At 48.0% G+C, this 21,792-nt stretch overlaps 4 protein-coding genes across 13 annotated transcripts in view; 2 read left to right on the top strand and 2 right to left on the bottom strand.

Moving 5' to 3' along the window:
* The first annotated feature begins 80 nt into the window (after positions 1 to 80).
* rgs9a (regulator of G protein signaling 9a) lies at positions 81 to 7,439 on the top strand. Of its 2 annotated transcripts, XM_053850780.1 has the most exons (17): positions 83 to 251; positions 1,219 to 1,315; positions 2,117 to 2,167; positions 2,245 to 2,351; positions 2,620 to 2,671; positions 2,760 to 2,818; positions 3,085 to 3,161; positions 3,847 to 3,928; positions 4,313 to 4,375; positions 4,839 to 4,868; positions 5,102 to 5,163; positions 5,225 to 5,338; positions 5,407 to 5,522; positions 5,774 to 5,861; positions 5,924 to 6,062; positions 6,140 to 6,222; positions 6,278 to 7,436. In XM_053850780.1, the coding sequence occupies exons 1-17, from the start codon at positions 183 to 185 to the stop codon at positions 6,432 to 6,434; spliced, it is 1,446 nt and encodes a 481-aa protein (XP_053706755.1). In that variant the 5' UTR covers positions 83 to 182; the 3' UTR covers positions 6,435 to 7,436. The 2 variants fall into 2 exon arrangements, with proteins under 2 accessions (XP_053706756.1, XP_053706755.1); XM_053850781.1 differs by lacking the exons at positions 2,620 to 2,671; positions 2,760 to 2,818 and having other exon boundaries at positions 81 to 251; positions 6,278 to 7,439.
* On the bottom strand, positions 2,412 to 15,105 carry cog1 (component of oligomeric golgi complex 1). 2 transcript variants are annotated; one of them, XM_053850771.1, is made up of 14 exons: positions 14,743 to 15,105; positions 14,047 to 14,294; positions 13,783 to 13,964; positions 13,232 to 13,402; positions 12,728 to 12,884; positions 10,924 to 11,134; positions 10,479 to 10,845; positions 8,746 to 9,179; positions 8,510 to 8,656; positions 8,279 to 8,440; positions 7,806 to 8,039; positions 7,624 to 7,733; positions 7,466 to 7,553; positions 2,412 to 6,966 (listed from the first exon to the last, which is right to left on the bottom strand). In XM_053850771.1, exons 1-14 carry the CDS (start codon positions 15,046 to 15,048, stop codon positions 6,835 to 6,837), a joined length of 2,949 nt encoding a protein of 982 aa, XP_053706746.1. In that variant the 5' UTR covers positions 15,049 to 15,105; the 3' UTR covers positions 2,412 to 6,834. The 2 variants fall into 2 exon arrangements, with proteins under 2 accessions (XP_053706746.1, XP_053706747.1); XM_053850772.1 differs by lacking the exon at positions 2,412 to 6,966 and adding an exon at positions 6,987 to 7,348.
* Positions 14,632 to 19,567, top strand: smim22 (small integral membrane protein 22). Of its 4 annotated transcripts, none has more exons than XM_053850783.1 (5): positions 14,632 to 14,671; positions 18,089 to 18,185; positions 18,931 to 19,069; positions 19,186 to 19,256; positions 19,367 to 19,567. In XM_053850783.1, exons 3-5 carry the CDS (start codon positions 18,940 to 18,942, stop codon positions 19,412 to 19,414), a joined length of 249 nt encoding a protein of 82 aa, XP_053706758.1. In that variant the 5' UTR covers positions 14,632 to 14,671; positions 18,089 to 18,185; positions 18,931 to 18,939; the 3' UTR covers positions 19,415 to 19,567. The 4 variants fall into 4 exon arrangements, with proteins under 4 accessions (XP_053706758.1, XP_053706757.1, XP_053706760.1 ...); XM_053850782.1 differs by lacking the exon at positions 14,632 to 14,671 and adding an exon at positions 15,604 to 15,712; XM_053850784.1 differs by lacking the exon at positions 14,632 to 14,671 and adding an exon at positions 15,702 to 15,724.
* si:dkeyp-72e1.9 (syntaxin-binding protein 4) overlaps positions 18,418 to 21,792 on the bottom strand; it is a 32,781-nt gene continuing 29,406 nt past the window's right edge. For 2 of the 5 annotated variants that reach the window (XM_053850773.1, XM_053850774.1), the window contains exons 19-22: positions 21,673 to 21,789; positions 20,919 to 20,968; positions 20,728 to 20,858; positions 18,431 to 20,671 (exon numbers count right to left, since the gene is read on the bottom strand). In XM_053850773.1, the coding sequence (XP_053706748.1) occupies positions 20,622 to 20,671; positions 20,728 to 20,858; positions 20,919 to 20,968; positions 21,673 to 21,789 (348 nt within the window). In that variant the 3' untranslated portion in view covers positions 18,431 to 20,621. Of the gene's footprint in view, positions 20,672 to 20,727; positions 20,859 to 20,918; positions 20,969 to 21,672; positions 21,790 to 21,792 lie in introns of all 5 variants that reach the window. The other 3 variants (XM_053850775.1, XM_053850776.1, XM_053850778.1) reach the window with 3 other exon arrangements.

The following is a 21,792-nucleotide window of genomic DNA, read 5'->3' as shown; positions in this document are numbered from 1 at the left end:
CTGCGATGGTCTGGGGATGAGAGGCGTCTTCGCCCTGCTGATTGGTTGATAACTATATCCTTCTCATCCTGTCAGTCACAGAGGATGAGTGCGGTCACTCCTGCCAGAGTCTTTCTGGTGAAGCGCAGGGATAATTCCATTCCTTATTTCTCTTCTCATTTGGAGCTGAACCAGGCGCAAGAATGACGATTCGCACGAACCGCCCGGACCGGCTGCAGCATTTCCGGCCTCGCATTCACTGCTTAAAGAAGGTGAGTGGCAACTAAACTGAGGTGCGACCCCCGCGACATGCTGCTCTGCCACTCTAGTTTACATTTCATTTCTCCTCAATCTCTTCTCTCTGACTGACTGGAGCCCAAACCTCACCAACTTCACGTTCTCCTTCAAGTTCTCCAGGTGGTGGCACAAACCTCACACTGAATCCGACTTTAGTGCTTTAGTGACTTGATGTTGTTGAAGTTGGCCTGGGCGCACTGCAGCCTGTGAGCCCAAGTCATAGTTCTGGTCCAGCCGCGACTCATGCCAGCATCCTCTCTGATGGGATCATGATCAGCTGATCTTCCCTCACAGCCTGCTGCAGTGAAGCTGCTGGTGGAGCTGCTCTGAGTCCATCCAGAAAGTGGATCCATGGAAGTCCCATCTTGAGAGGCATGTCTTTGCAACTTGCCTTTTTGATGGCAGACTTGCAGGGTTCAGGCAGTTCTCACCCTGGTTCACAGCCACAAGAGCTCTAATAAACATCGTCCATGGGTGACGAGACTCAATAAGGAGCAGGTGAGACCTGCCGAACCTTGACCTCTGGTTTTGCCTAGAAGAAGGAAGCATGTCTGCCAGCCTTCATCTGAGCTCAAGGTAGTGCAGAGCTTTGAACCAAATCCATGAAGCTCGGTTGGTTTTGTTTTAGGCTTTGGATTGAAAGAAACAGCGAAAAAGTAACAATAGAACATGAACCGTTACAAATGTCAAATTAAAAAAAGAACCAATGTGATATAATGTGAAGGTTAAACTGAAGACATCCCAGATGATGGTGTGGAAAGCAGGAGTGTGCTGACTGAGGCTGGTGTTGAAGACAAGAAGCAGCAGAGGCTTTCAGCTGCCGGGCCTGTTGGATTTGCTACAGGAGAATCAGGAGGGACAGTTTCATGTACTTGCTCTGAAGACACTTCTTCGTCTCTCCCAGTTTCACGACATGAACTTGTGCCGTGTGTTTGTTTACAGCTGGAGGCCATTGTTGTTGAGATGCAGGACCAGAAAAGTGGGGTCAAAGGTTCGGAGCAGAAGCTTAACGTCACCTCCATCCCTCATGTGATCGCTGGTGAGGCAAACACACACACATAGCCACGCACACACACAAATCAGACTTTGAGGAATCGACACATCTCCCAGTAGGAGCCAGTAATGTGTACCCCAGCTAAGCACTGGCACCTGCTCTCAGAAGAGCAGCGCCACCAGGAGGAGGAGGACAGAAGTGACAGCCACTGAGGAGAGGAGACACATCTCCTGGAGAGAGCTGTGGAACATGGCGTCCATGTTGATGTAGAAATGTTTTGTCTAACAGAATTAACGTGTGATGTGGTGTGGCTCCTCTTCCTCACTATCAGAAGAGGTTAGGCGCAAGTGTTGGAGGAGCAGAGAGTGAAGAGCAGCGAGGCTGACCTAAGCTGCTCACCAGGCTAAATAAGGAAGTGGCAATAGGATGAGACATGTTCAGCGCTTTAGGAGGTTTTAATCTGGCCAGAGAGGTGCAGGTGAAAGGTCAAAGGATACTCCAGGCAGTCATCTTAAGCTTGAGTTAAATTTATTGACATTATTAGCTAGACTGGAGCTTGACTTTTAATATTAGGTCACATGATGCGATGGGCTTCATGAAACTTGTACTCGGGGCTCAGCAGGGGGGTGCTCTCAGTTTTAAGGTTTCATTGAACTGGCTGTTTGCATCAGTACGATTTTAGTGCCATCTAGTGTTTCATGAAACCTCAACAGCCAATCACATGTTCCTCCTAATGTTATCTCTTTTTCTCACAAATCAATAAAAGACATGAAATGAAGCTGTGATTTCATGAAGTTACGTGTGGATTCAGGTGTACATTTGGTTTGGAATGGACTATGTTTGCAGGGAAGGACGTCGTGGCGTGGCTTGTCAATAAGATGAAGAGCCCTGTGGAAGGTGAGTGGCGCCGCCAGTCACTGGAGGCTCAACAGACTGTTGCACTGACACTTCTTCTGCTCCTCACTGGCCAACAGAGGCCCAGGCCTTCGGCACCATGCTGGTGGCCTACGGCTACATTTACCCTCTGCAGAACCACAAGAAGCTGGTGCTGTGCAACGACTCCAACATGTACCGCTTCCAGGTAGGTCGAGAGCCAAGTCTGGGGAAACAAGCGCGACACTTGGAGCTAGAGTTCACCGGGTCCGTCCTCAACAGTCAGTGTGAAGTGTTGAAACACCACTGGGTCCTTTAATATTTCCGACAATATTGTTTTGATGTAAAACACACAATAGTTGCCTCTAAAAAAAACTATTTTTAATTGAACTGAATTGGCTTAACAACAAATGGTGACCTCGTATCTGGATGTAAACCTGTTGGGTCAAGCCTCTTCCTGCACCCTTGGTTTCCAGACTCCATATTTCTGGCCGACACAGAAATGGTTTGCGGAAGACACAGACTACGGTGAGCAGAAGAAACCATTCAGAGGAGCCCAGCACCTGAGCTGAATCTGCCTTCCCAGCTGGTGTAACCTGAGCCATTGTTTTTGCAGCCATTTACCTGGCAAAGAGGAACATCCGTAAGAAGGGTCAGCTGGAACCGTACGAGCAGGTATGAGCCAAGAACTGCGCTCACCGAGGGGCAGGTGGAACATTCATCTCCCACTCAGCTTCCAACAGTGGGACATTTTTGAAAACAGCCCTCAGGACACACCTACAGTGGGCACCAGCGAGCTCTGTGTTATATATGTTTTATGAATATTTATTTCAGATGGCATCTCTGAGTCTCTACAGATGAGCGAACATGGCTACCCTCATCTGTAGAGAAAAAGTAGCAGATGTTTCTGACGTTCTTTCATGTTTCCTGTGGTTCAACAGGCGCATTACAACCACCTCCACAAATGGCTGAATCACAAGTGGGACTTCATTGTCATGCAGGCCACCGAGCAGTACAAGTAAGACGCGTGTAGAACTAGACAGTGCTTGTCCTCACTTCTGATACTTTCACGGTTTCTGTAATAATGACACTAAAAGGTTTTCACTGAACGGCTATTGTTATGCTGCAGCTGTGCCAGTATTTTCGTTTGTAAATTGTGAAAATTTTAACTTCCAGTTTGATCAAGTTTGAGATATACTCGCGACATGTCCGGCAAAACCGCTGACATAAAGAATAGATAATTGTTGAAACACAAGCTTTTATTGTGATCCACTGGATACAGTGACGGAAGGTTAAATATCTATAATAAAGTTTGGACGAGCTTGCGAAGTTACATCACGCCGCATTGCATTGTGGGACGTCAGTGTCATCACTGGAGGAGCGCGATTGTAAACAAGCTGACAGAACAGATCAATGAACTTTATCTGTTGAGGTTAGAGGATGAAGATATGGACTTCTGCTGAGTGAAATGTTTGTACTTTGACGTCCATCAGCTCTGATTTAAGGACATTTAAAATGGTTTGTACAGAAAGATCATATTTATAATGTACTTTAGTGATGTTGATGGTTACAAACCCTCCTGTTCATGGCCGCATGTAAAAATAGTATTCAGATTTGCTGGGGAGTTCTGAGATCCACGTTGTGTCTGAGAGGCTGCAGTACATTTCTGCCTTCACACGATCAGTCACTGCTCTCTCCTTCAGAGCCGGGAAGGAGCGGAAGAAGCCGGACCGCGTGGTGTTCGACTGCCAGGAGAGAGCTTTCTGGATAGTGAACAGGCCCCCGGTCAGTGTCTGTGTGGTGCGTGCGTGCGTGTTCTTGTACTTCTATCTTTGAGAGAACCTGTATGAGTTGTAATCAACATAGTGACGACATTTTGGCCGGTCCTCACTTTGAGGATGAAGACTTCAAAATAACTGGGTCATTAAAACTGGGTGCCAGTTTGGTTCAGAGTCCTGGTTAAGGTGAGCCACTTGTTTTGGAGGGTTGAGTTTAGGGCGAGAAGCTGGGGAAAAGGTTATGGCAATGAGAATCCTCACAATGTCCCTACACGGATAGCAATACAAACGTGTGTGTGTGTGTAGTGTGTGACTCCCTTGCACGACCTGATTGGTGCTTCGATCCGGGTGTGACTGAGCTGATGATGTTTCTGTCGTGTCGTCCATCCAGAAGCGCACGTTCAGCGCCATGGACACTGGTCCAGAGCGTCTGATCGATCCCAACACGGAGCAGGTAACAGGTCAGTGAGCTCAGGTGTTCCATCATCGTTTCTCACCCACATGACGCTCAACATCTTTCATTCACACTCCCACTCTCCCAGCACTATTGCTAATGTCAAGTTAATCTGGTCCTCTTGTGCGTTCTCTCCTTTCTCTTCCCTCAGATGGAGTCCAGAGTAAAGCAGCGGTTGTGTTTGTGTTGCCGTTCCTTCAGATGTAGACCCTCAGTCAAACGTCACGTGAACCAAGACAAGCAACTCGGGATCCTTCTCAAACGTGCTGTTGTGACGCTTCAGACCTTTCCTTCCACTGTCCCTCTTCTCAACAACCTCCAGATGACTGCCTTCCTCTCCACCTTTCCCCAAAACCATCCTAAGAGTCTCGGCAGTAGAATTGTTGACTGTGAGAGAGATCCCTTTAAGGCCGGTGGCATCAGTGGAAAACAAACTCTCTCATCTCCTCCTCTCGCTCCACAGGTCGCATCCTTTGATGAGCTCAGGCGAAGGGTAGGTTTTTCTACAACACTTTGTTGATCAGGTTTCCTCAGTGACCCCTGCGTCCCTCCAGCGTCAGCCTTGCATTATTGGTCCTCCTCGGTCACACACTAGTTTAGTGAGCCTCACATGGAGACAGGCTTAAAAAAAGAACTTTGTTTCTGAGCCACTTCTTAGCGTGAGACTGTCCTGGGACTAAGGTCCAAAACAAGGCATGCTGACGGTGTCTCTCGTCTCTTGTCTAGCACATCTTCTACCAACAAGCTATCATGAGGTCAAAGGTGAAGTCCAGCGTGTCCCTCGGAGCGTAAGTCACCTGCAGGGTTAGAGTGGGTTTCCATGGCAACCAAGCCTGTGTGTCCTTCCAGATTGGTCAAGTACATCACGACCTACAAAAACCACGACCCGTTCCTGGCTCCGTGTCTACCCAGCAACCCCTGGCAGACGGACAACGACTCGTACTGGAACCTCAACATGAGGAGGTGAGAGGACGACCTGCAGATGCATGACCTCTGACCCCTGAAGGTTAATGGAGCCTGAGTGTGTCCAGGGTGGACTTGCCCACCAAGATGCGGGTGGAGCGTTGGTCCTTCAGCCTGTTCGAGCTGCTGAGCGACCTCAGAGGTCGAGACGACTTCAAGATCTTCCTCAAGAAGGAGTTCAGTGGTGAGTTGTTTGTTCAAACGCGTGGCCCGGGGCCAGATGTGGCCCGCCCAGTCGGTTCAGATCATGTACTGGAAGCATACAGAAACTGTGGCAGATGTTTGGGAATTGGATGAAAGGTGCTTAACATGAGGGACTTGGTGGATGGAGGATGAACTTGAGCCATTCAAACCCCAACAGTCAGCAGACAAGCGACTGTACTGCTCTTCCATCAGCGTCTGTTCCACACGTGTTGCCGTGTTTGTGTGTCACAGGCGAGAACTTGGCGTTTTGGGAGGCTGCTGAGGAACTGAAGTGGGGCACTGCGTCCTCCATGTCCTCCAAAGCAGAGTCCATCTTCAAGTAGGACAAATGAGGAAGTCTGAACCTCCTTGTTTAAAATGCTAATCTGGCGCTGACCTCAGGATGTTTCTGGCACCTGGCGCCCCCCGCTGGATCAACATCGACGGCAGAACGATGGGGCTCACTGTGAAGGGCCTGGACCATCCACACCGCTACGTGCTGGAGGCAGCACAGACCCATGTCTTCCTGCTGATGAAAAAGGTCCGTCCCGACCCTGATCTCGACTCATGATTCTGTGGCCAGGAACAGAGAGTGACTTTGACCTTTGGTGGCTCCAGGACACGTTCTTCCGGTACCTCAAGTCTCCAGTCTACAAGGACATCCAGAAGAAGGCGCTGAACCCTGAACCGCACAACTTCAGGTGAGCCATTTAAAGTCCCAGCCAAGCCTAGCACTGATGTTCTGCTCCATCTCAGCCCGGCCCAGGTGGAGCAGAACGCCCAGAACCGGGCCCCAGGAATCCATCCAATTATTCTGTGGAAGCAGGAGGAGGAGGAGAAGGCCAAAGCTGCCGCGGCGTCTGCTCCGGTCGACGTCAAGACCATGATGAGCAAGATAGACAGGAAGAAGTAGAGAGCTCCTCCAGCGCAGCTGAGGAGGAAACCTTAGAAACCAGCACTCCTAGTGGATTCCTGTCCTAAAGGGTCGCTTCCTCGCTGACCCGCTGGGGGTGGAGGATCTCACTCTTCGCCCCCTGAAACTACTTCTGTCTCCACGTCAGCTGCAAGATGTTTAAATGTAGTTCCACCGTCACTTCTGTGCTGGGAGAAGGATTGCTCTTTCTTCTGAAGAAAATACATTCCAGTACGTAACAAATAAAGATCCACGTGACATTAGAGTCTGAGCTGGTTTGACCCAGGCGCACGGTCTGCAGGGGAATGAAACGCAGTACAGGAGCCACTGATCCCAGAACCCAGAGCTACTCACTCTCATTTATTCTGTACAAAGCGTGGCAAAGTCCAGTGGTGCGGCGTCACTTGCCAGACAGCCAGCTGAGCTTGAACAGCGACGGTGCTGCCGCGTCCTCGTCCTGATCTGCCAGCTGCCTGAAGAAGCTGCCGGGCCGGACCTGGTCATCAGAAGTGGATGTGGACACGGTGGGAGCCTGTGAGCAGACCGCAAGAGCTTCAGTCCCAGAGTTGAAGGACCGCGGTTTCAGAGGAAGCTGCAGCTCAACATTCTCTCAGTCAGAACACATGTCCACCGACATTCCTGACCAGCACGCTGTTATGACGGGGATGTTAATGACCATCACCCTCTTGTGGAGCAAAACAATCCAGTGAGATTCTTATGTCACGCGTGTTTTTTGGAGGCGTCTGATGTGTCCCAGAGTGGGAAGAATGAAGACCACCTGATCCACAGGTAAAAGCTCCTTCCAAACCTCGACCCGACGGTTAGAGTGACACCCTTGGGTTGGTCTGAAGGATTAAACACTGTGTGAGCAGTCACACTGGGGAACTTGCCTGTGAGTCCTGAATTCAAAATCTCTGCAGAGGCAGCAGGTGGAACACAAACATTTATCCAAAAAGGAACAAACCAGAACAGAGAAAGTGAGTGAGTGAGTGAGTGAGTGAGTGAGTGAGTGAGTGAGAATGAAAGCTCACCCTGTCACTGGCCATCAGAGTGCTGGAGGTGGATGCGGGCGACTTGGACTTACGCACGTTGGACATGCTGAGAGGCAGCAGACCAAACCTGCACGGGAGAAAGCTCAGCGTGAGGCAGGGTTTCCACAGAGACGGGCTGTGAGAGGGTGACCTCTGACCTGATCTGGCTGCTGGCCAGCGGCAGGATGTTGTAAGGCTCCTGTGATGACACGCTGCTGCTCCGAGCCAGGAAGTGCTTCTCGGAGCCACTCAGCAGACCCAGCAGCACCTGGGGACCACAGCTCCATCAGCACACACCTCACCCGGTCTGGAGCCAGACCACAGGCTGGCGTCAACGCACCGAGGTTCTCTGCGACAGGCGGCTGAGATTGGCGTTGAGCGGCGGCGTGAACACGTCCAGGTCAAAGGGGTCGATGAAGCCCTCCAGCCAATCGCAGACCTCCTGGATCATGGGATCCTTCTGGGCCCGGGAGCTCTTGCCTTCCTCCATTCTGCTGCCCAGCGTGGTGTTCAGGTACCGGAGATCAAACAACATCTGGAGAGCTCGGTTCTGTGTCATTGGAAAGACCATCTCCTGAACACACAGAGAGAGAGAGAGAGAGAGACAACAAGATGAAGGGAGTGAACGAGACAATTGGTAAAACAGCCCCATCTACTGGGCTGTTGAGTTGCGTCTTTTGGTTCCTTCATGGTTCATGTTTAAAGCTTGCGCTCTCTGTGTGTGTGCGTGTGAATCATGCTTAAGTCATGCTTGTGTACTGAGCTTCAGGCAGAGTGACGGTTGCAGTGTGTGGCTACTGAAGAGTGGGCTACCGTGCCGCGGTCCCTCTGGCTCAGACTGTGGTAGTGCTGTGTCGCCTGGCTCAGACACTGGTGCAGCAGCTCCTGCAGGGTGGGCCGGGGCAGAGCGTGACCGCCGACCTTGTTAACTTCCAAGCACAGCTGGAAGAGGAGCGACTGCACGTACCAGGACGGCTGAGGCAGAGGCAAACACAGGCGCGGTTAGAGCGGCACCATGGCACAATCACGACCTGCGTGACCCACCTGGACCGGCAGGCGGATCTTGGACGTGACGCTGGTGCCGGACTCCGTCTCCTCCTGTATCTCCAGATCCTCCCAGTTGGTGGCAGTGGTGAGGACAGAACCTGGAGTCTCTGCACTAAGAGCTGAGCCAAATCTGTCCAGCAGAACCTGCAAGAGCACAAGGGCCCTTGACTCCACAACCTGAACATACCTCCCTCGAGAGAAAGGTGAGCAGGGAGTCAAGGACTGAGCATTACTTTGGCGAGGGCAGAGGTCCAGATCTGATACGCCTCCATGCTGCAGGACAGGAGCTCCTCCTGCAGTCCGGCCCACTGGGCCTGAGCAGGGTTGACCTCTGCCACCGACTTGGCCTTGCCAAGCTTCTTGCTGACCCGAGGGGTGGATGCAGCCTCCGTCTTCCTCCCCAGGATGCAGTGCTTCAAGTTGGGACACAGTTGGCCCATGGACTGGCACAGGCGGGCCAGGAACAGAACGGAGCTCAGGTGGGCGGGACTTGGTTCTGCTGGGGCAGCAGAGAGCGTGGTGTGGACGGCTGACAGTATTTGGCGAACACAGGCGAGGCAGCCACTCCGCAGAGCCTCCTCCACTGCCGGGGAGTCGGTGAAACGGTCAAATGAGGAAGCAGGGGCAGGACCAGCCGTCGGTGCCGAAGTCAGGGCTGACGTGGAGTCTGGAACAGAGAGTCAGGGTCACACACATGCTGCTGAATGAACTGGTGATCATGAATCACACAAACAACCAACTGAGCAAAATGCCTTGTGTTCCTCTGCATTTACATCAATGAAGACACTTAGGCTGTGTCCCATGTCAACTTGGTTGTGAGCGCCCTCCACTATGAAGTGCCCTGTGACGACCAAGTGAAGTGATTGATGTCCCTCAGAATTGGGACGACACTTCATGACGTCACGCGTAAAGGCAGCGTGTCATTGGCTGCCGTGCTGTGTTTTATTTCCCGCATATCCAGTGTTGGTTTTGGAAATGTTTTTGGAACCTCTAGGTGATCAGCAAACCGGAGAAGAAATGGGCGGAGCTGAAGCCGGCTTGGCCGTATGAGGATGCTAACGTTAGCCTGGATGCTAGCCCACTGTTGTTTGTTCAGAACAAATAAAAACATACTGTTGTACATACATGTTGTATTGTTCATGTTGTCGGACACGGTCGACCATTTGGCTCGCTAACGTGTGATACCAGAGAAAGTCAACAAAGGGAAGAGTAGTCCTCGCTACTAAAATGTCCCTGTTGTCCTATCCAACATTGTTTTGAAATAAAGTGCTTTGGTATCCTGGAAATCTAGCCACACTTCATATTCCCACTTGGTTTCAACTCAGCTTCCTTGGTTTGAAGGGATCATTTCAAGTGGTGAACGGCGAGTGCCCTCGCTCTGAGGAGGATTGGGACACACTACACTGACACGTGACCCCAGTGTTAGGGTCAAAACCCAGTGTTAGGGTGAGAAATGGGACACAGCCTTAACTCGGGTGAACTTAAAATTCATCCCTGATAGTGTGACACGTTCCAGTTTCAATCTTCACAGTTACAGTACCACATGACACCAGAGATCGGTAACTGGCTGCCCGCTGGCCACATTTGACCCAGATATGGCTAGGACAGCAGAGGGTGCTGCAGAGGCCAGCCCACAGTTACATCAGCCTCTGAGCAACCTGGGCCACTTTAAGCGCAGATGAACCTGTGCGACTGGCAGTAGCGTGGACACCGTTACATCACTGGCCAGGGAGCTTTCCAGCAGCTCCAGTAGTGAACAAGCTCCAGAATCGATGGCTCATCATTTACACAGCAGAATCAAACAGCAGCAAAAATGTGATGCTGTCTTAGGGCTGCCAAAGAAGACGGCCCAAGGCTGGAACATCCGACTGCCCTTGAACGCAGCATGCAGCACCAAACTTTCTCATGGTTAAGTAGGACGATACCACTGGCTGAATGGATGTGTGGAAGAGGAGCTGCCACCCACCTGTGTCCTGAGAGGGCAAGTACTGCTGGAGGTCCTCCAGTCTGGCCTTCAGCTGGGTGTCCATTGAGCAGCAGAAGTTCTGCACACAGGGCGTGAGCGCCTGGGTCTTCATGGCCAGGCCACTCCTCTGCTGCTGCTGCTGCACCCGCTGGGCCACACTCACCCACCCGGCATCACCGGGCAGGTCCCCCACTGACTCAGACCACAGGAAAGCCGACACGTCCGCCTCATATTGGGCCCCTCTGCCGGAGCCGGGTACGTTCGCAGAAGAGGATTTGGGGGTCTGGCTCACCAGGTCTTTGACTGCAGACGACAAGAGCTGCACAGAGCTGGCAGAGATGGCTTCCGTTTCTTCTTTCGTGATGGTCTTGAGGAGAAGAAAGGGAGGAACATCAGGCGGTGTGGAAGTGAGGGCCTCACTGTGCAAACATGGAGCAGAACTGACCTGCAGGCGCTGCAGAAACAGCTGCTGCAGGAAGTCATCCCAGACAGCCAGGCGGCGGTCGAGCAGCCGCTGACACACGCTGCTCCAGTGCTGACTGATGGAGTCGCTGGACAGCAGGTCCCACACGGCATCCCTGATGGCTGCCAAAGCCTTGAGGCTCTTCACGTAGACCAGGAGACTGCTGACACCTCGGCAGATGTCCTCCTTACAGCTGGACGCAGAGACCAGCCGGCCATCATCGACTAGAGCCGTGACTCTTAACCATAGGCATAGCCATGGCGCTCGCGACCAAACCATGGGTCATCCACCAGAATTGTAATTGAGTTTTTCCAACTATCTCAACAGTTTGCATCAAGTGTACTTTTTTCTTCTGCTGCTGGTTGGACTTTTCAATGTCAAATAAATATTGTTCCGATGAGCACATGAGTAGGAGCCTAAATGCAGTTTAACTTTCGTTGTCGTTTGGATGCTACAGATGCTTGGTGCACAATTTCGATGCCCTTCTTCTTGTTCTGCTTGTCACCAGTAAACTGTTTAAACCTTTATGAACGGTTCTATGTGGAAACGCAACAGGATTATAGAGAGCGTCAAGTCGAGCACGGTTTGATGTCGTTTCACAAGATTTCGGTCTGTTTATGAGTAAGTAGATTAAATATGGTTGGTGATCACAAATGAAATCAAGTGTCATGAATCCCCAGATCCATTTGCTTGGGGAAAGGTGGGTCCCGAGATCAAAAAGGTTCAGAACCCGTGGACTAGAGAGAACAGCTTCTAATTGGGCTGCTGACACTCAGCAACTCTTCCTGAGAGAGTCGCGTTTGAAAGTGATGTCATGGGTGATGCATCAGTAAACTGGCTGCACTGCTCTCCAAAATGCTGACATCAGCACAAGGAACATGGCAGAGACACAGGTGTAAATTCATTTAGGTCAGGGGTTCTGAACCTTTTTGATCTCGGGGCCCACCTTTCACAGATCAAATGGCCCATTCAAGCAATAGAACTGAGTCATGACTCTTGATTTCATTTGTGATCAATAAACTTCTTAGATCTACTTACACGTAAACAAACCAGAACCTTGTGAAATTGTCATTGAAAAGTCCATCCAGCAGCAGAAACAGGTGCAAGTCATATTCACCAAATTTACTAAAGAAAAAAAAATTAAAAATACACTCTTGAGAAAATTCTGAAAAAATAAACATATTAAATCCATGTCTAAAAAATTAAAATAATTAAAAACAATATTATTTAAACTCCAAAGAAGATATAAAGTGTAAATGAAAGCATCGCCATAAAATGTTCTAATTAATTTTCAAAACTGCTTCAACAGGTGCTTTCATGAACAGTTTTTACTGTTGGGGGCGCAATCACACATTTTTTTCTTTTGAAGAACTTCTCCATAGTTGGTAACTATCACAGATTTGCAGCTGTCGACTCTTGTCAGTGTGTCACTGACAAGAGTCAGTGTGTCACTGACTCTCACTGACTAATTAATTCCATGAGCCATGTGGCTCATGGAATTAATTAAAACTGAGCGTCTGATGGCCCAGAGGCGCAAAACAGAAAACTTCTAGCAGCCCTCGAGGGGGCGCTCACGGCCCAACCATGGGCCCCGGGCCTATGGTTAAGAATCACTGCTTTGGGGAAAATGTTTGAGGGAAAATGGACAGGAAAAGCTTTCGGGCGACGTGACATCCAGTTTTGTTCCTAACCGATTTTCCGACCTCAAAACTTTGTCACTGAAGTGGTGCGCGAGCTCCAGCAGACCTGAGTGGTACAGCTGAGAGCGGAAGTGTCAGGCGCTCACGTGTCAATCCACTGCTGCAGCGTGTCCCGCAGCTGCTCCCTCTGGATGGGCTGAGCCAAGGTGCGCAGGGTGGGCTGGAACTCAGTGATGGAGGCCGGCACGTACTTGAACCAGCTGCCGGTGCTGGGGTCTTCACTCAGGACTCGCCGGCCTTTAGCTGCAACACAGAAGGAAGGAAGAGAAAGAGCGGCGGATGATGTCATACCGATTTGTTTTTGACTGGAAGGCCTTGCTCTCCGTGGGTCAGGGCTTTAGCCCTCCTATCGTTATAGCCGCTAGATCCATATGAACCATTGTTTCCTGTGAATCTGACCCAAATCAAACATGGCTTTTTCATCACAGATGTCACACACAAGAAGGTCTGAATGTGGGATGTGGAATTTGATCAGCAACAGACACTATGACACAACAACCTACATATTAAAATGGAATCTTGCTTCATCATGGGCAGAGTCATTTGAAACTCTGCCGTTCTCATGAGTCCTACATTTCATGCATGCTCACCTGTGTTGGCTGTCACCTTCTCCAGGATGGAAAAGAGCATTCCAGAGGCCAGGCCGGTCTCCCCGGGCCGAGGGGCGCCCTCTGGCGGCAGGTAGAAGACAGCGTAGGCCTGAAACAGAGTTGTCACCAGCAGCTCCACCAGACTGCACACCTGCGCTTTAATCCCAGCACCTGGAAACAGCAACGCCTCAGTCATTACTCACTTTCATCCAGCATCAACAAGCCCCACTGCAATATAGTCCTGGTCACCGGTCAGAGTAATAACTACTATAGTGAAAAGCTACACACACACATATATACATACACAACAATGAATGAAGACACATTCATATATATTTATAATTTTTAACATCAATAAAAGAGAGAAAATGGGAAAAGGGGTGATAAAGAAAAGGACACTCTTTAGAAACTGAGGTCTGGTCTCATCAATGTGACTTGCGTTTCCATCTCCATGAAACCATCAATGATCAAGTGTCAGAGTCGACATTGTGTCAAGCCCAGGTCTAGTGTTCGTCCCAGATCCAGTCAGACAGAGGAGGAAGTGGGCCTACCGTGCTGTGGCTGATTGAGCAGCTGGTGAATGGAAGCTTTGCGGGCCAACAGGAAATCTGCCAGAGCCTGGCGAGGGGAGCTTCCCTCCAGCAGCATAGTGGACACCAGCGCCTCAGCTATGGCCTGGTCGGAGACGGCCCGGCCCCGCAGCACCGACCTGCTGTCCAGGAGAATGGTGGCCCTGAAACCAGGAGGCTTCATCACAACATGGCTGGCCAGGTCTGCTTCGTTTGACCGGCTTCACCACACACACACACACACACCTGAAGTGCTCCGTGGTGGCAACCTGTCGCACCAGGATTGGAAAGCGGGCCAGGACTGGGCTGTAGTGTCCCCCGGCAGAGGGCTGCAGCTGCAACAGACGGTGCAGGTGGCAGCATAGCAGGTAGAGCTGAGTGGCCTGCAGATACTGAGAGGCTTCCAGAGAACTCCAAATACGCTCAGGGATCTCCAGGAGGAGCTTGATCTGGGCGGCCATGGTGAAGAACTTCTCCTGACTCTGCCTTTGCATCTGGAGACCAAGCAAGCGACATGACAGCTCCTTTATTGTGCTTATCTTCTCTTGCTTAAACAACTCTGACAGGAAGGCTGATTCATGATCACATAACAGTATAATGTGAATTACACAGCAATAAGCAAAAGGAGAACTATCAGATGAAATGACTGTGTTTTATTGTGGGCGAAACGTATAAAACCAATCATAGCTGCTACAGTTTAAAACAAACAGGCAGAGCAAGAACGCAAACACATCGAAAGCAGTTTTAGCAACAGGCTTATTGGGAAACGACACATTTACTACATATTTTACCGCAAGGACAAAAGAAGAGGAAGGAAGCGAACCTGTGTAACGAGTCACAGGTTCTGTCCGGCAGCAGGGTTTCACTACAGGTCGGGAACTTATTTTTTATTTATCAGAAAAACTATCTGTTAAATGTTAAATGTTCTTCAGTCAAGTTTACCTCCTGTCCGCGGCAGATCCCGCCGCTCCTGCTCTGTTTCAGCCGCTGACAGTAGTGCGTCATGTCCTGAATGGACCGGACCACATCCCCCGAACACTGCTTCATCTCCCCGATAGTGTCGGCTGCGTCAATGAGGTCCCGGTACCGCTCCCCGACCATCTGCCGCAGCTCTTCCTTCTTCTGTTCTATCTCTCCGCGGACTTTGCGCTCGATTCCTCGGATCTCCTCCGCGCTGTAACGCTCGAACAGAACCGCCGGGTCCTTAATTTCGGAGACCCGGAGCGACAACTCTGGAACATCGGCCATAGCTGCTGTCCCACAACACTCAACCCGGAACAAACGGGATAAATACTTCCGGTATCCACGTAGACTCGAAATAAAGCTGCTCAATCATTGGTCTTCATAGCTGTCTGTCAAAAGCAATAACAAATCAGAAAGGTCAAGACAAGCCACGCCCTTCGTTGTCAATTAAAAAAATCCCGTTTTAAATGTAACTAACTAAATAAAAATGAAGCATGAATTTTAGCAGGACGGTATCCAAGCACAAGTTGAGATAAAAATTAAAATGGCGATTAAATATTGTATTAAGATTCCAAGTTATTCCTCTTTGAAATACTTTTTCCCCCAGAATACAGTAATGTAATAAGCTAAAAGCAAATAAATGACATTATGGCACTTCAGCCTCATGTTCAACAAAAATAAATCTAGTTCTTAAAATGGTCACTTTTCTCCTATGACGTCCTTACAATCTTATCATGGTAAAAGAGAGGAAAACTTGTGAGAGAAAAGTGGTTGCCAAAACTTCCAGTTTCCGCTTAATGATTAAATTTTAACCAACTTTCCAAGTGACAGCTAGACCAACAGCTAATGTCCAACCTCCACTTGTCCTTCCAGAGCCTCCGTACACTTTGAACAGGTGACTTCAGGTAAATTTCGTTTCCGGAAAGGAACTGACATCAACTCATCACACGTAAGATTTTTTGTGCGTATAACGATAATGATTAGTTTGAGTGAATTCGTTGCGGTTCTGGTTCGTTGTTCACATTATTCTCTGCTGATTTAATCTCACACCTTTTAGAACACTGAGCGCTGCATTAAATCAAAGATCAAAACAGCTCGTTCCGTGTTATGATCTGTGGTTTATAACCAGTTTCCATCCAGCATGTTATAGTTACTCAAACCCTAACTGTAAGCGCGTTTTGAAGCGTCAACAATAATACGCACGGTATGTTTAAAATCAAGTGTTCAGACGTCATGTAGGTCAAACGCGCGTTCGTTTTTTTTGTATTCGATGCGTACTTGGACTTTAGACTCGTAATAAACGAACACCACTTGAATTTCTTTTTGATAAAGGTGGTATTCAACGTGGTCATTTTATTTCTTCACATTTTGATTGAACTTATCCATCTTTGTTATGAGGAAGTCACCTCAACTCCTCAGTTTTGGATCGCAATTTCCCTTCCAGCTACCAACAAACCTCAAATATACACTTTACAATAATACAGTACAATGATATAGTAAACATGATACATTTCACCAAACAGAGAGTGGAGTCCGAGTCCGAGAAATGTCCACATAATGAAAGCAGAAAAAATATACAACATGTACAACATCAATCAAGCTATCTATGGGCATCAAGGAACAGCTTCCATCATTTATTCAAAATATGTGTTTGAAGTCTAAGCAAGTAGGTGAGTCGTTCCATCTGATAGATTTCCATTACTTTGTCAAGCCACATCTGATATGTTGGTGGTTCAGGTTTTTGCCATTTAATTGTAATACATTTCAGGGCAGCTGTTCGTAATATCTGGTCGATGTTTCCCCTTCCCTCAATACCCACAGTTTTAAAATCTTTTGAAACATCTCCACCGAACAATCTATTCAGGAACTTGAAAATGTTTTCCCAAAATGAAGACAGTTTCTGGCATGTCCAAAACATGTGAGTGTGATTACCGATGTGTGCTCCACAATTTCTCCAGCAAGTGTTAGGACGGGTCGTATTCACTTTTGCAACCACCTCTGGTGTCAGAAAAAATCTTGTGACAACTTTCAATTCAAACTCCCACCACATGTTTGCATTAGTGACATGATGTGCTTCCGTACATATTTGTTCCCGAGTTTCAGTTGATATTTCCAAATTCAATTCTACCTCCCATCTTGCTTTAATCTTTGAGGTGTTGTGGAAGTCCAAGTTAAAAAATATTTGGTAAAACCGTACAATTACTTTAGCTTTCCTATCACCCTTTTGAGTATGTTCCATAAATTGTTCCACCATGTTGGGTTCCCTAATTTTGGGCCACTCTTTATGATTTGAGATAAAGCTTCTCAGTTGTAAGTACCGAAAAAAATCTGTGTTGGGGAGATGGATGGATGTTTCTTTCAACTGTTTGAAGGTATGAAAGTTCCCTTCATTATGAAGCTGGTGTATGTACCTCAGTCCATGCTCAGCCCACTTTTCTAAAATTTGAGTCAGTTTGTGATGGTATAAAACTTCCAATATATCCAATGTTTGTAAGGCATGATATTGTTTTTGCCATTCCAAAGTTTAATTTTATTTTTTTTCCAAATATTCAGAGTGGCATTGGTCCATAGTCCTGTTTTTATCTCCCTCGCAGCTACATTAAAAAAAGGGAGGGCCTGCAATGGTAGATTACATTGGTCTTGTTCAATATCTAACCATCTTGTATTCATGTCATTCAGGATCCAAGTGGTGAAAAGTTTGAGTTGAGCTGCCCAGAAGTAAAATTTTAAGTTTGGAACTTTGAGGCCGCCTCTTGCTTTAGGTAGCTGTAGGGTTTTAAGTCTTATTTGTGGTCTTCTCCCCTGACATATGAATTTGGAAATCAATCTCTTTAACTTGTCAAAAGTGGATTTCGGTACATTGACAGGAAGCATCTGAAAGAGATATAACAGTTTACGTACTCATACGTACACTTTCTATTCTACTTAATAGCGATAGTGGAAGTAATGTCCATCGTTCAAGGTCTCTGGAGATACTCTGTACTACACTTTTATAATTTGTTTCGAATAATTTTTCCAATGTTGGTGAGATCTGTATTCCTAGATACTTAATTCCACCTTGGGACCATTTGAATTCACTCTGAGTTTTGAGGTTTTGCGGAATTTTTCCACTTATATCCAGTGCCATTGTTTTATCTATGTTGACTTTATAACCTGAGAAAAAGCCAAACGTATGTATGAGCTTTTTTAAGAGTGGAACGTTGGTTCCGTAATGTATATTAGAATATCATCTGCATATAATGACAGCTTATGTTCTTCTTGATTAATTTTCAACACCCTTATATTTTCATCTTGTCGTATTTGCTGGGCCAATGGCTCAATACAGATATCAAAGAGGAGCGGGGAAAGTGGACACCCCTGCCTGCATCCTTGCTTGAGAGGAAATCGATCCGACAGGGTCCCATTAATTCGAACGCCAGCCTGTGAGTTTGAATATATAATTTTGATCCATTTAATGAAGTTGGGGCCAAATTTGAGTTTTCTTAAGGTTTAAGTATTGCCAAGAAACTCTGTCAAATGCTTTCTGGGCATCGAGAGACAGTATCATAGTTGGATTTTTTGTTGCTAGAGGATGAGTCCTTAGGTTTAGTAGTCTTCTAATATTGTCGCCGTAAAATCTCCCAGTAATAAAACCTGTTTGATCTGGGTGAATGATTTTGCTGATAAATTTATTAAGACAGTTTGCGAGGATGGCAGTCAGTATTCTGATGTCTGTATTCAATAGAGATATAGGTCGGTATGATTGGCATTTACTGCCTCTTTCCATGAAGGGGCCATAGTGCCAGGTTGTAATGCGTGGTGATAGGCATCCAGAAGCAATGGTACTAATGTCTCTTTAAACATTTTATAGAATTCATTGATAAATCCGTCTGAACCAGGGCTTTTATTATTTTTTAATGAAGAAATTGCCTCCAGTATTTCTTGTTCTTTTATTGGCTCATGCAATTTGTTTGCCACCTCCTTGGTTAGTCTGTTTAATTTGATATTTTCTAAATAGTCTTTCAGTAATTTATCATTTGTGCAAGTGTCCGTGTTATTGTAGAGTGAATCATAAAACTCGGCAAAACACTTTTAAGCCATTCGTTTGAATTTTAGTCCATGTGAACAATGCCTGGTGTTTTCACTCGAAAAAAACATTAACGTTTCGAAAATGTGCGTGCTTCCCAGAGTCTCATCATGGAGCAGAGAAACCTGCGGCAGGAATTTGAGTATCAATTCAACGACGTGATCTCACGCTTTGAGTCCAAGGAGTTCTTCCAGTCGGACTGGGACAAAGCTTCGTTTGCAGTTTTCTTCATCTTTATTGGTGAGTGAAGGCGAACTGTGATGTCACTGTGACATCTGAAAATTAGACGTTTTGTTTGATCTGGTTAACTTTATATAGAGTATGTCAGTAAAGTGTGTGTGTGTCCGTGTGCGCAGGGATGATTGTGCTGCTGCTGATCCTTGTGCTCGTCCGCTGCTTCTGCTGCTGCTGCTGTGATGATTCGGAGGTAAACACACACACACACGATGGAGGGTCATCCTCACTGTAACATTTGCCACTGGAGCTCATTTCTGGTAGCCAGTCCTGTGTTCTCTGATGGAGCTGCTTCCTCCGCAGCCTCGACACCACAAGGTGGGGATCGATAACCTGGCTCTGGAGCCCTGACACTTCTGACCCCACTGATGGAGGTGGATCGCTGCCTGACTCCCAGCTGCATCAAATCGACTGATTATTTTTGTCCTCACCCTTGAATCATAAATGAATGTTTTTAAAGATGTATTGAAAATCTCAGTGTCTCTATGAATAAATGGAAGTATTTTGTGAAAGAGTGTCGGCCAGCTGGTCGGTTCACCTCAGACAGAAGGGTTTTTAAATGTTCCCCTGCCAGAGTAGAGACGCATCTCTGAATCCCTTTTTCACATTGATTATTGTGTTTCATAAAACATGTTGTGCTTCTTCGTCATGCTGGGGCTGCACTTAGCTCCAAAGACAGCTAATGAAGAACTGGCAAGAATTTTTGGAAGGAGAAAACCATTCATTTGGAGCCGTGAGTGGAGATGGAATGATTTGATGAAGTTTAGGTTGAGAGATAGAGAATAATGGCACTGACCTTTGTTTTCCTGTGCAACGAAGAGATTTGTGCGCAGGGTTCGAGACATCAGTTAAATCTTTAATATAAAACAGTAACAGAAAGAACATGAGGCCACGACAATGATGCAGTCTGGTTGACATACAGGACATGTCAGTATCTGTAAATGCATTTGTTCCTCCTTTATTTTTCGCTCTAGTTTTTCTAGTTAGTTTTTCTTTTTTATTTTTTTGAGCCCCCGTCCTACATGTAGACTACGGAACATGGCTGACTAGCAAACACAAGTGTACACAGCAGGAGCTACAGCAGAGATGACGCACAGCTGCTGAAAGCAGGGGACAACATGCAGCGATGCCGAGCCGCAGAGCTGATCTTCTGGTCAGAATTTGCTCCTCATCTCTTCTGGACATGGGTATAGCAGGGTGCTATCTGGGGTTCAACACAGTTGGTGGTCGCTGATGGCAGCGAGTCTGTAATAGGCCTTAACATGCAGTGTGTGTGTGTGTGTCAACGTGAGCACAGAGGGCTAGAAAAGGTCACGGAGGAGTATTCACAAGTTTCCTGCCTGTGTGTTGCCTCATGCAGCCCCGCCAGCATCCCGTCGTCACGGTAAGGGGAGTTCCAGCAGAGCACTTCTCAGTGCTTCCCTCTGCTGAGCCGCGTTGAAAGTGATTCAAATTTGAACTTTGGCATTAAAAAAATCTCAAGAAGATATTTAGGAATTTGATGGATCCAGTCTTTGGTAGGTTCAGCAGATGATCCCACGCCGTCCATGCCTCAGGCTCACATGTGAGGCCTGCCGTCAGGACTGGTCTCTGGCTCGGACCTGTGCGCTGAGACCACAACACGGCTTGAGTTGAGTCTACACGCTACAGCAGCCGAGGCCCACCTGTCTCATCTGCGGCCAGGCAGCAGGCGCCCTGCACCAGCTCTCTGGCCTCCACAGCCAGCTGGACGGCGGGGTCAGGCAGAGGGGACAGGGGTTCAGGACTGTCCGCGGCCGGAGACGACCGGTTGCTCCTGGACACACAGGCACCATTAATGCAACTCAGCCAAGACAAAGAAATTGGTTGTTCTTACCCAGCTTCTCCCCCGAACAAGCTTGGAGTGGTCAAGACTTTGTGGACGTTCTGCAGAGACACACAGGATAAGCCAGATCATCACAGTGATGGCAGCATGAGACGAGCATCTTCACTCCTCACTGGCCACAGACATGAAGGCTTCAGCAGACTGACTGACTCAGACAGGATAAACTATGGCCATAACAACACAACATCATCCCCTCTCTGCCGACCAACTGTAGTGTGTCCAGCCTCTGTTAAGCCACAGCTCACTCGCGTTCAATCCCCTTGTTCCTGTTTGGCTGAAATTATTGCCATCCATTTTGAGAAAATTTGACGATGAATATGAAATATGTGCAGAAAAGAAAGGGCGGCAATCTCTCGCATGAGGTCGACCGTGTTAGTGCACTACGTGCGACAGGTCTGCCGTTATTGCTACTCTCCCTATGGGAGATGAAGTGCGGCGCCCTAGCGAAAACTAGCTCTTCTGGCCACTAGAGGGCACACTGCCCTTCTGTGACGCCACTATATGAAAAAGATTTGACTAAGGCTTTTCTTAAATATTCAGGACGTTGGCGAAATGATGAATCAGCTGCGGGAAACACACGTGGTGCTCTGAGATAGATGAGGACTCTGCTTGTTTGAAGCGTATTGGAGACACTCTGATGGACAGAGTGTTCAATACATGAAGACAATAGAGTCCTGGCTCAGTTTTCACCAGGGTTAAACATTGAGGCACTGAGAAAGACGATGATCAAAAGTGTGGCAGCCACCTGAGCAAAGCCCAGCAGTTTCTTATTGGACATCTCCAAGTGCTTCCTGCTCAGCTCCGACCTCTTCAGCTGGCCGTCCACGGCCGTCAGCCTCTTGTTGAGCTCCTGCACGTCACTCTG

This window comes from Synchiropus splendidus, chromosome 19 (assembly GCF_027744825.2).
Source record: "Synchiropus splendidus isolate RoL2022-P1 chromosome 19, RoL_Sspl_1.0, whole genome shotgun sequence".
NCBI lineage: Eukaryota > Metazoa > Chordata > Actinopteri > Syngnathiformes > Callionymidae > Synchiropus > Synchiropus splendidus.
This window is presented reverse-complemented; position numbering and strand designations above follow the sequence as displayed.

Coding starts and splice junctions, on each gene's coding strand:
- cog1 (XM_053850771.1), bottom strand. CDS start 15,048: ATGGCCGATGTTCCAGAGTTGTCGCTCCGGGTCTCCGAAATTAAGGAC. Junction 8,657..8,745: donor GGACCTCTGCCCTCGCCAAA/GTAATGCTCAGT, acceptor GTGCTCTTGCAG/GTTCTGCTGGACAGATTTGG. Junction 8,040..8,278: donor GCCAGAGGGACCGCGGCACG/GTAGCCCACTCT, acceptor CTGTGTGTTCAG/GAGATGGTCTTTCCAATGAC.
- smim22 (XM_053850783.1), top strand. CDS start 18,940: ATGGAGCAGAGAAACCTGCGGCAGGAATTTGAGTATCAATTCAACGAC. Junction 19,070..19,185: donor AGTTTTCTTCATCTTTATTG/GTGAGTGAAGGC, acceptor CCGTGTGCGCAG/GGATGATTGTGCTGCTGCTG. Junction 19,257..19,366: donor GCTGCTGTGATGATTCGGAG/GTAAACACACAC, acceptor CTTCCTCCGCAG/CCTCGACACCACAAGGTGGG.
- rgs9a (XM_053850780.1), top strand. CDS start 183: ATGACGATTCGCACGAACCGCCCGGACCGGCTGCAGCATTTCCGGCCT. Junction 3,162..3,846: donor CAGGCCACCGAGCAGTACAA/GTAAGACGCGTG, acceptor TCTCTCCTTCAG/AGCCGGGAAGGAGCGGAAGA. Junction 5,862..5,923: donor AAAGCAGAGTCCATCTTCAA/GTAGGACAAATG, acceptor CGCTGACCTCAG/GATGTTTCTGGCACCTGGCG.